The 13,054-nt window shown below is 42.8% G+C and overlaps 1 protein-coding gene across 1 annotated transcript; it reads left to right on the forward strand.

Annotated features, from left to right (window-relative positions):
• Positions 1–7,852: 7,852 nt before the first annotated feature.
• Positions 7,853–9,667, forward strand: LOC136842181 (myosin heavy chain, clone 203-like). Its single transcript, XM_067109541.1, has one exon. It carries the CDS (start codon positions 7,853–7,855, stop codon positions 9,665–9,667), a length of 1,815 nt encoding a protein of 604 aa, XP_066965642.1.
• The last annotated feature ends 3,387 nt before the right edge of the window (positions 9,668–13,054 follow it).

Consider the following 13,054-nt stretch of genomic DNA (forward strand, 5'->3'; position numbering starts at 1 on the left):
ACAAACACACACATATATATTATATATATACATATATATATATATATATATTTATATATATGTATACATATATGTATATATAATATATATGTGTATATATGTATATATTTTTTCTTACAGAGCGTGACCCTGTTGCATTCACAAACACTCGTCCAGAAATATACATACATACATATATATATATATATATATATATATATATATATATATATGTGTGTGTGTGTGTGTGTGTGTATATACATATACGTATATATATATGTATAATCTCCATTCCAAATTGTTCTACGTATGCAACCATTCACAATGAATCGGCGGATAAGCATTACAGTTAGCCATTTTCCCAGCTTCCAAGACAAAGTTTCAACTGAATTTTACAGGTTTTCGCATCACGCCAGAATTGTCACTATTACTGTAATTTTTAACTGCTCATTTCCTGCCTCCTTTTATATTGTCATTATCATCTTGCGGAAACCAACTTTCCTGCAGCTTTTCATTATCAATTTTGACATTTCATTTCCTGCATTCTTATGCACTGTCATTATCATTTTGGGGAAACCAGTTTCTTGCAGTTTTTCATTATCAATTCCAGGGTAAATATTTACCCCCGGACTCATTATCCCCTTAAGTTCCGCCAAGAGAGAGAAGGAGATTATCTCTCGCAAACAGAAATTCAAGAAGAAGAAGAAGAAGAGAGAAAACTCTCGGCCTCTAATCGCCAGGAATTAACCCAGACTTTACCTCGATGAGGTGAACCTCCTTAATATAATTAGAATGAGGAAGTTTGCTGGCTCTAATTTTCTTACGCTTTTCTCTCTCTCTCTCTCTCTCTTCTCTCAACGCCTCTCTCTCTCTCTCAATTCACATTAAGGATTTATTCGCCTGTGTCTAGGATATCTCACGAACGACCAAGAGGTCATATTTTCGAAGCACCATCTGATGTGTGAGGCAAAATGACTCTTGGAGTTTCCTGGTGATGTCCAGTAGGCCTATCATGCTGGACAATTTCCTTCCTACGGACTTGGATCTAAAGCTGGCAACCAAACTATCCAGTGGATCGTTTCCTTGGATAATCCTAAAGCTGGATCTGGAGTTATACTTTTGATTGCCTTTTGATTGCCTTTATATTCTCACATCTGGTTTCGTTTCTATACTGTCAGATGACTTTTGATTGCCTTTTATCTTCTTCATATCTTGTGTGATTTCTATACTGTCAGATGACTTTTGAGTGCCTTTTATATTCTTCATATCTTGTGTGATTTCTTGTGTCAGATTTTTGTTGGCTTAATTAGAGTCCTGTCAGATGACTTTTTAGTCCTTTTATCTTCTTCATATCTTGTGTGATTCTATGCTGTCAGATGACTTTTTGGCCTTTTAACTCGTCATATCTTGACTATACTGTCAGATGACTTTTGATTCCTTTATATTCGTCATATCTTGGCCTGTGTTGACATAAAGCAATTCGTCATATCTTAACCTACTGTCAGAAATCTTGGTGCCTTTTATCTTCTTCATCTTGTTATAGAGGCTTTCATTTAATCTTGACATCCATTATTTTTATTATTATTATTATTATTATTATTATTATTTAGAGCCAGAGGTCCATACTTCAACGCCCCAATTTTAATTCTGGAGGCCTTCACGTAAAACCACACTTTGTCCATCAAAAATACTCTTGTTATTTTCACACTAATGCATCCTTTATTATTATTATTATTATTATTATTATTATTATTATTATTATTATTATTATTATTATTATTATTATTATTATTATTATTATTATCTAGATCCCCGTTATCCAATGAACTACCCGGCAGAAATCTCACTAAAAATCTTAATGATTGTTCTTGCCCGAGGGTAGAGTTTTCCTGGAATTAAATCAGTTGCATCAGTGAGATGTTGCAACCAACGCGATCCCCTATTAGAGTCTCAAGAAAATCTTCTCTTCGTAATTAAAACCGGATATCGAGTAAAATCTGATCAGTTGGGCCCTACGCTAAAATAAAGTGCTGCAGACATTTATATTTGACATTATCAAGGGAGTCTCGCGTGTAAAATGTCATTAATTGACACCCCCACGCTAAAATAAAATTCTGCAGACATTTATATTTGACATTATCAAGGGAGTCTCGCGTTTAAAATCTCATTAATTGACCCCTACGCTAAAATAAAATGCTGTAGACTTTTATATTTGACATTATCAAGGAATTCTCGCGCGTAAAATCTGATCAATTGGGCCTTACGCTGAAATAAAATGCTGCAGACATTTATATTTGACATTATCAAGGGTCTCGCGTGTAAAATCTCATTAATTGACCCCTACGCTAAAATAAAATGCTGCAGACATTTATATTTGACATTATCAAGGGAGTCTCACGTGTAAAATCTCATTAATTGATCCCTACGCTAAAATAAAATGCTGCAGACATTTATATTTGACATTATCAAGAAATTCTCGCGCGCAAAATCTGATCAGTTGAGCCCTACGCTAAAATAAAATGCTGCAGACATTTATATTTGATATTATCAAGGAATTCTCGCGCGTAAAATCTGATCAGTTGAGCCCTACGCTAAATAAAATGCTGCAGACATTTATATTTGACATTATTATCAGGGAAGTCACTTAGCCAAGGGACTGATTGAGACAATCAAGTGGGGGACACACATAGTATGAAGATGTAACTGATTTTCTTTTAAAAGGTTTGCACTCTCTCTCTCTCTCTCTCGATGGGAAATTAATGTCACCTATCTGTTTTGGAAGATTTTCTTTAAAAGGTTTGCAGCCTCTCTCTCTCTCTCTCTCTCTCTCTCTCTCTCTCTCTCTCTCTCTCTCTCTCCCTTTTATTGCAGGGTATCGCAGCTCTAATTACCTGCAGCTTGTGACATGGCTGATATCGATACCCATTTTACTTAGCATTCGACAATTCCGTGCCCTCTACATCTGAAGCCATCGCACTCCTCGATCGTAACACCTGGGGAAATGGGAGGCTAATTGCGATGCGATTCAAACAGGCCTCATTATGGTGAATGCCTATTGATATTTAATACGGGAGAAAAGCTTTCGAAACGGTGTATATTAGTATTATTATTATTATTATTATTATTATTATTATTATTATTATTATTATAGGCCTAGTCGATGTTATTGGCTGGAGGGGGTTGGGGTGTTGGATGGGGTACTCCCAGCTAGTGTTACTGGTATTGTAGACCGCTCGGATAACATGACACTCTCTCTCTCTCTCTCTCTCTCTCTCTCTCTCTCTCTTGCTCTCCTTCTCTCTCTCTCTCTCTCCCCTTCTTCTCTTTCTCCCTTCTCTTTCTATCTCTCACCTTCCCTCCTCTCTCTCTCTCTCTCTCTCTCTCTCTCTCTCTCCACTCTCTCTCTCTATCTCTCACTCTCTCCTTCTCCTCCCCACCCTCCTCCTCTCCTCCTCCTCTCTCTCTCTCTCTCTCTCTCTCTCTCTCTCTCTCTCTCTCTCTCTCTAATATTATTTATTATTATTATTATTATTATTATTATAGAGATATACAGGTGGACTAGCAAACGTGTAAATAAAAACACAACACCTGAGAAATAATCGGGGAAAAAAACTTAAGGAGAAAAACCAACACTATGAAATGGAGACGGAAGTAATGACATACGAACGACGCATGACGGTTATTAAAGCGAAGACTGAAACAGTAATTAAAAACGGAGATGACTGGGTTTTCTCATCACTGCGCTAAATACGTTTCACAAAGACAGAAATAAAAAGAAAATGTGCAAAGGATTATCAGTATGGCTTCCCATTGATTTCAAAGCGGAATTTGCTTGCAAAGTTCGAAACTAGCAATTTTCAGTATATTGTTAGCCAGTATATTGTGAGGTCGTATTAATTACAAAACACCAGTTTTTTTATGCAATGAAAATAATTCACTCTTGAATCGTTTTCTTCTTCAGTACCATAAAGATGAGTTCCAGTCAGTGCCAAAGTGTTCATTGATGGCCTGGTGTTCTCTAAATAAGTGCCAAATTGTATATTGATTGCCTGGTGTACTCCAAATAAGTGTCAAAGTGTTCATGGGTTGCCTGATGTACTCTAAATAAGTGCTAAAGTGTTCACGGGTGGCCTGGTGTACTGCAAATAAGTGTCAGTATGTCCATGGATGGCCTGGTGTACTCCAACTAAGTGCCAAAGTGTTCATGGATGGCCTGGTGTACTCCAAATAAGTGCCAAAGTGTTCATGGATGGCCTGGTGTTCTCCAAGTAAGTGCCATATTGTTTATGGATGGCCTGGTGTACTCCAAATAAGTGCCAAAGTGTTCATGGATGGCCTGGTGTACTCCAAATAAGTGCCAAAGTGCTCATGGATGGCCTGGTGTACTCCAAATAAGTGCCAAAGTGTTCATGGATGGCCTGGTGTACTCCAAATAAGTGCCAAAGTGTTCATGGATGGCCTGGTGTACTCCAAATAAGTGCCAAAGTGTTCATGGATGGCCTGGTGTACTCCAAACAAGTGCCAAAGTGTTCATGGATGGCCTGGTGTACTCCAAATAAGTGCCATAGTGCTCGTAGATGGCCTGGTGTACTCTAAATAAGTGGCAAATTGTTCATTGGTGGCCTGGTGTGCTCTAAATAAGTGCCAAATGTTCATTGATGGCCTGGTGTACTATAAGTGCCAAATTGTTTTTCGATGGCCTGGTGTACTATAAATAAGTGCCAAATTGTTGATTGATGGCCTAGTGTGCTCTAAATAACTGCGAAAGTGTTCATTGATGGCCTGGTGTGCTCTAAATAAGTGTCAAAGTGTTCATTGATGGCCTTGTGTACTCTAAATAAGTGCCAAATTGTTTACTGACGGCCTGGTGCGCTCTAAATAAGTGTCAGTGTTCATTGATGGCCTTGTGTACTCTAAATAAGTACCAAAGTGGTCATGGATACCCTCATATACTCTAAATAAGTGCCAAATGTTCATGGATGACCTGGCGTACTCTAAATAAGTGCTAAAGTGTTCATGGATTGGTGGTGTACTCCAAATAAGTGCCAAAGTTCCTAACATGGAACAAGAAAACTCAGAATAAAAACGCGAAAATTTTAGACCATTGAAAACTATTTCTTCATAGTTTAAATCCCTCTGTTTAGCAACACTGGAAATGAAAGAAGATCAATGTAAGGAACAAAGAGAACGAATAAGTAAAAGAGAATTAATAAGATGAATAAGTAAACAAGTATAAATGCAGAGTCCACAAACGACTTTTTTCAGAAGATTAAGGACCCCCCCACCCCCCATCCCCCCCAGCGTACCTGAGGCACATCCAAAGTAATTACAACTGCCATACCCACAGGGTGAAAACAGCATCTACGAATTATTTTTATTGTTGTTTTTCACTGTTGTTTGTCCTTGTATGTATATAATGTCACGATGCGTATCAAGTACCTGGTTATTACACAACTAATCTCAAGATTCAAAAATATACCTCACTTCCAGGATACCTGAACTCTCATAACATTAATTGTTACGTCTGAGTACTCTAAAGGTAACAGTGATCCTTAAGAAAAAACTTATTTATCAATCACTTGAAAAAATCAAACTAAGTTCATCAGAATATGTGAGGTATCAAAAATTAAACTAGAAATCTTCTAGAGTAAAAGGGCATCACCCATCAAAAAATCTAACTGTTTCTGGTCTTAATTCACTTTAGCAAAACTAAAAGAACAAAACATGTTTATCACTTTGCCTTATGCACACACAATCAATCCTATTAACTGGTGATCAATAAATGAAAACACTGTTTTTCTAAAAATGTTAAATACAAAATTTATTTTCAGATTCAAAGTTTATAACTAGAATTCACAATTAATTAGAATTCACAATCTGAAAAAATTACTATTAGTTGAAATAACACAAAACTCAATGAATTCTTGAATTAAATTATGAAACAAAACTAATTCACAAAACTTTTATCAGGAATTTAAATTAAATCAAGCAAAATTTAAACTATCAAGATTACTCAAGATTTAAAAAAAATCTCGAATAAATGAAATCAAGTATGCAATGTTAAAATCAAGTATGCAATGTTAAATTAAGTATGCAATGTTAAAATTAAGTATGCATTGTTAAATTACCAAGAAATATTTACAATGCTATAAATAAATGTTACATCACAAACATAAAAAATGTGAAAATATAAAGAAATTGTAAATAGAAAAACACACAAAGAAAATACGTAAGATTTATCAATAATGATTTCACTTGTTCAAAATTTCCTAACTTATCATACCACAACTTCCTAACTTATCATACCATGGTATCAATAAGTAAAATTTCACGTTACCTTACACAACAAAAATCCCTCTGTAAAATCACTTGCTGCAGCTGCGTTACAGTACACACTTTTTTACCAGGCGCCACATGAACTACAAATAACTTTGCTAAATTCAGATCTCAAAAGTTAATGTTAAAAGTGACCACAAAAATTACGTTAAAAGTAATCCCTTCCTAATTAGGAATGAGAGAGAGAGAGATGGAAAACCAAATCGACTGGTCTCAGAAATCAGAATGAAACTCGTTTTAGGATTCCAGTAATACGTGAAACAATTACGTGATGTCATTAAAGCATTTTGGTGCGAGATACAAAAGTTCTAAAGCAGTGGAAGTGACGTCACTAAAGCGTTTTTGGGTGCGAGATACAATGGAGAGAAGCTTCTAGAAGGAAAGTTACGTCATCCCAGCAAAACGTTTCGTTGAATGCAATCTTACAAAACATGACGTAATTGATCAGGACACGTATTCTTTCTCTCCAAGTGGCGTACGTGACCAACGCATGTAACAACATGAAATCACTCTGTCTTGAGCCCGTATGGGACGAATCGCATTTGTTTTTTCAAAAGCTGTCATCATTAACCCAAAACAAAGCGCTCGCTCTTATCTGAACTGATGACAATTGAAATGAAACAAGCCCTTCCTGGACACACACACACACGTGTTCAAATACTACGCTTTTATCAAGAAAGAATATTATTCGTTCTAAATTACGTTACTATTAAAATTGTAATAACAATTCTAAATTACGCTATCAAGTAACTTAATCAAGTTATTTTGAGATCTGATGCCAAACTAAATATGACACTTCAACAATCATTATCATTAAACATAATACATGAAAAAAGTAAATATGTCAAAATTATAGGAGGATATACGTATTACAAGGCAACATCATGAAAATATATATATATATATATATATATATATATATATATATATATATATATATATATATATATATATATATATATATATATAAGTATATATACATATGTATATATATTTTTTTTTATTTATATTTATGTATTATATGTATATATAATATGTATATAGATGTATTCATATATATATATATATATATATATATATATATATATATATTTATATTTATATTTAGATAAGTTGAACATATGTGTGTGTGTGCGTCGTGTTTGTGTAAAAACCAAGTGAAGGCATAGAACTCTAAAGAATTACTCAGATTTCAGGAGAAAAATGACAATGTTAAACATTGAACTAATTAACAATATTGATATATATATATATATATATATATATATATATATATATATATATATGTGTGTGTGTGTGTGTGTGTGTGTGTGTCAACTATCTCAAGTCTTCGGGATTTCCAGGAACTTCTGAATCCTCCCGGGCTCCAGTCTCCAGGAAGGACTGAGGGAAACGCGATTTCGCGTCCTTCTGCCCCAGCGTTCTTCTTCAGTCAGTCAGCATGTGCAACAAATCCGAAGTCTTCAGGCTCCTGAACTCTCCCTCTCTCTCTTTCATTCTCTAACCATAGCGCAAGGCACCGAGTTCAGGAAGAACAATGTCTTGCTTTGTATCGCTAGCATATAACTTTGTTGGATTTGTATTTGGACTTATATTTGTTATAATTAAACCCTTTACTGGATATTTCTTCGCCCGACCCAAGGAAGACAGAGGAACGCTGGAAGAAGAAATGGCGCTCGGAAACCGGAATGTTGTTATTTTTCAGGAAAAGATCTCAGACCAGAAGAATCACATACAGTCATTGGAATTAGAAGATGTTTTAGCGTCACGGGACACGAGTATTCAAAGTTTAAATGATGCAGTTGTCCCACTCATGAAACTAGTGACCCACCAAGAAGACCAGGATAGGATTGACGCAAGGAAAATGGTAGCTGATTTGAAAGCGCAGAGGAAATCCCTCGGACACAATAAAGATTGCGTGAATATGAGAGCGCATCTTGACGTGCATATACATCTCCTGACAAAAGCTCGAGGAAAAAATATAAAGTCAGAGATGGAAAAGATTCGTAAATGCGCGTGCCAAAAAAGAGTTGGCACAGAACAGTTACTACCGACCCTGGAAAACTCTCTGCCGACTGCTCTCCCAGAGAAAACTGACATAATTCCTCACTGTGCACCAGAGAAGCTCATCCCCACTGAGGAAGCTTCAAAAGAGGTCATCACCACTATGGAGGATGACTTAACCACCAACCAAAGGGAGACCCAGAAATCTACCCCAGATGACGCATTTCCTGAATGTGAGGAAACTTGCTTTCAAGAAGAGGATGAAGTCATCACCAGTTTGGAGAGGTCATCCACAAGCCCAAATCTACCAGCTTTCGATGAACCTGCTATGCTGTTTAATGTAGAGGACTTTCTGTTTACTATAGATGACCTCCTAAGTCCAATCTCATCATCTGAAGAGTTGGCCATAACAGGGGACACTTTCTGCAACCCAAAGATTAGCAACGCCATACTGGAGTATGACATATCCATCAACCCAAAGATTTCCTTCAATGTGGACAACATCATATTTAAGTCAGATGTAGCGACTGCTCCAGAGGAGTCTTTGGAGGCCGGCATTTCTATCACTTCGGAGGAAGTTAAACCTGAGGAGCTCATCACAACCTCACATGATATAGCTGCTGATGATGTTATAATTCCAAAAGAAGTCTTTGATGTGCCAGCATATTTCAGCCTCAGTCCTCAAGTTTTCCCCGTTGTTCAAGAAGAAGCATTCACCGCTGAGGAAAGCGTGGACCACATCAAGAAAAGAGATGCTTCCACTGAGGAAACAGAGGCCTTCTATAGGGAAAGAGACAACTTCCCTATAGAGAGAAAAAAATTGGACGAGGAAAAAGAAATCTTCCTTGCAGAGAGACAAGACCTTTTGAAAGAGAAACAAAAACTGAATGAGGAAATAGAAGACTTCCACAAAGACAGAAGAAACTTCTTGAATATAAAAGAGATCCATGAGCAACGACAAGCAAGCTTCTTTAAGAGACTGGAAGCAACGGTAACTGCTCTTGAAAAGAGGGAAAAAAAACTGGAGTCAGAACTGATAGTATTACAACAGGAAAAAGACGAGCTCCAGAAAAAGGAACGACATTTGAATCTATTAGAAGAGACGCTTTGTCAAAAGGAAAAAGAACAGTTTTGTGGTCAGAAAGAAGAATCAAATAGAATGAGGATACAAGAGTTAGAGAGGGAAATTCTTCAACTCAAAGCTAAGTTGACATTTAAAAACAAAATGCTTGAGAAAAGTAACACAAAAAACCTCGACTTATTAAAAATAATCATGAAATCAAACGTTATAAACTCTGCAGAATTAGACGCACATCTTGCGGATATAGGGGAAATTTTAGGAATTTAAAAACTGAAATTGAAGTTAACTTCCTGGTTTGCAGAGGACTAGAGAGAACACTGGAAACTGGATACCTGGCGAGTTTCCCCCATCTGCTGGGGTCAAGATAAGGTGGGGTCAAGACATGGTGGGTTTCTTGGTCCTGGGGGATGCTGGCGCCTGTTTGCAGCTGGGTGGACTTGGTGGAGGTGACTGGGGGTTGCTTTCGGTTTCCTGCTTGCTGGTCCATCAACTTTGGGTGAGTGCCGGCATCTGCTGGGGTCAGAACATTACGTCCCCCAGGCCCAAGACACCCACCATGTCCTGACCCCAGCAGATGCCGGCACCCACCCAGAGTTCATGGACCAGCAAGCGGGAAACTGAAAGCAACCCCCAGTCACCTCCAACAAGTCCACCCAGCTGCAAACAGGCGCCAGCATCCCCCAGGGCCAAGACACCCACCATGGGGGATGCTGATGCTGGGGGATGCAGGCCCTGGGGGATGCTGGGGGATGCATCCCCCAGCATCCCCATGGTGGATGTGTTGGCCTGGGGATGCTAGTGCCTGCATCCCCCAGGGCCTGCATCCCCCAGCATCCCCAGGGCCTGCATCCCCCAGCATCAGCATCCCCCATGGTGGGTTTCTTGGCCCTGGGGGATGCTGGCCCATCCCCCAACATCAGCATCTCCATGATGGGTGTCTTGGCCCTGGGGGATGCTGGCCCTGCTGGGGGATGTGCAGGGCCAGCATAACCAGGGGCCAGCATCCTCCAGGGCTGAGACACCACCATGGGGATGCTGATGCTGGGGATGTGCAGGCCAGCATGTTGGCCAGGCCAAGACACCAATCATGGGGATGCAGGCACCTGCATCCCCAGCATCAACATCCCCATGGTGGGGTGTTCTTGGCTGGGGATGCTGGCCCATCCCCCAACATCAGCATCCCATGATGGGGTGTCTTTGCCCTGGGGATGCTGCCCTGCTGGGGATGCAGGGCCAGCATACCCAGGCCAGCATCCCCAGGCTAAGACACCTACTCATGGGGATGCTGATGCTGGGGATGTGTAGGGCCAGATATGGGCCAGCCAAGACACCACCATGGGGATGATAACCCTGAAGATCTGGCACCTGCCTCCCCCAGCATCCCCATGGTGGATGTCTTGGCCCTGGGGATGCTCCCCCAGCATCCTGAGGGCCTGCATCCCCAGCATCAGCACCCCATGGTGGGTTTTTGGCCCTGGGGGATGCTGGCCCATCCCCAACATCAGCATCCCCATGATGGGTGTCTTTTGCCCTGGGGATGCTGGCCTGCTGGGGGATATGCAGGCCAGCATAAATTTCCAGGCCAGCATCCTCCAGGGCTGGAGACACCCACCATGGGGATGCTGATGCTGGGGATGATGCAGGGCCAGCATGTTGGCCAGGGCCAAGACACAACCATGGGGGGGGATGCAGGCACCTGCATCCCCCAGCATCAGCATCCCCCATGGTGGGTGTCTTGGCCCTGGCCAACATGCTGGCCCTGCACATCCCCCAGCATCAGCATCCCCCATGGTGGGTGTCTCAGCCCTGGAGGATGCTGGCCCTGCTGGGATGCAGGCCAGCATACTGGGGCCAGCATCCCCAGGGCTAAGACACCCACCATGGGGATGCTGATGCTGGGGATGGGCCAGATATGCTGGGCTGAGGAGCCAATACACCAACCATGTGGGGATGCAGGCACCTGGGTATCCCCAGCATCAGCATCCCCATGGTGGGTGTCTTAGCTCCTGGGGGGATGCTGGCCCATCCCAACATCAGCATCCCCATGATGGTGTCTTGCCTCTGGGAGATGCTGCCCTGCTGGGGGATGTGCAGGCCAGCATACCCAGGGCCAGCATCCCCAGGGCTAAGATACCCACCATGGGGATGCTGATGCTGGGGGATGTAGGGCCAGATATGCTGGCCAGGCCAACACCACTCATGGGGATGATGGCACCTGGGGATGCATGCACCTGCATCCCCAGCATCAGCATCCTCATGGTGGGTGTCTGGCCCTGGGGATGCTGGCCTTATCCCCCAACATCAACATCCCATGATGGTGATGCTGGCCCTGGGGATGCTGGCCCTGCTGGGGGATGTAGGGCCAGCATCCCCAGGGCTAATTGACTCCACCATGGGGATGCTGATGCTTGGGGATGTGCAGGGCCAGATATGTTGGCCAGGGCCAAGACACCAACCATGGGGGATGATGGCACCTGGGGGATGATGGCACCTGGGGGATGCAGGTACCTGCATCCCCCAGCATCAGCATCCCCCATGGTGGGTGTCTTGCCCCTGGAGGATGCTGGCCCATCCCCCAACATCAGCATCCCCATGATGGGTGTCTTTGCCCTGGGGGATGCTGGCCCTGCTGGGGGATGTGCAGGGCCAGCATACCCAGGGGCCAGCATCCCCCAGGGCTAAGACACCCACCATGGGGGATGCTGATGCTGGGGGATGTGCAGGGCCAGATATGTTGGCCAGGGCCAAGACACCAACCATGGGGGATGATAGCACCTGGGGATGCAGTAACCTGCATCCCCAGCATCAGCATCCCCATGGTGGGTGTCCTGGCCCTGGGGATGTTAATATCTCAACATCAGCATCCATGATGGGTGTCTTGGCCCTGGGGATGCTGGCCCTGCTGGGGGATGTGCAGGGCCAGCATACCCAGGGGCCAGCATCCCCCAGGGCTAAGACACCCACCATGGGGGATGCTGATGCTGGGGGATGTGCAGGGCCAGCATGTTGGCCAAGGCCAAGACACCAACCATGGGGGATGATGGCACCTGGGGATGCAGGCAATCTGCATCCCCAGTCAGCATCCCCATGGTGGGTAAATCTGCCCTGGGCCAACATGCTGGCCCTGCACATCCAAGCATCCCCCATGGTGGGTGTCTCAGCCCTGGAGGATGCTGGCCCTGCTGGGATGTGCAGGGCCCAGCATGCCCCAGGGCCAGCATCCCCAGGGCTAAGACACCCCACCATGGGGATGATGGCACCTGGGGAATGCAGGCACCTGCATCCCCCAGCATCAGCATCCCCCATGGTGGGTGTCTTGGCCCTGGGGGATGCTGGCCCACCCCCCAACATCAGCATCCCCATGATGGGTGTCTTGGCCCTTGGGGATGCTGGCCCTGCTGGGGATGCAGGTCAGCATACCAGCCAGCATCCCCAGGGCTGAGACACCCACCATGTGGGGATGCTGATGCTGATGGAGCAGGACTAGATATGCTGGCCAGGCCAAGACACCACCATGGGGATGATGGCACCTGGAGGGATGCATGCACCTGCATCCCCAGCATCAGCATCCCCAGGGTGGGTGTCTTGGCCCTGGGGATCTGGTTCATCCCAACATCAGCATCCCATGATGGGTGTCTTGGCCACTGGGGATGC

The sequence above is a fragment of the Macrobrachium rosenbergii genome, chromosome 9, assembly GCF_040412425.1.
Source record: "Macrobrachium rosenbergii isolate ZJJX-2024 chromosome 9, ASM4041242v1, whole genome shotgun sequence".
NCBI classification, from domain to species: Eukaryota; Metazoa; Arthropoda; class Malacostraca; order Decapoda; family Palaemonidae; genus Macrobrachium; species Macrobrachium rosenbergii.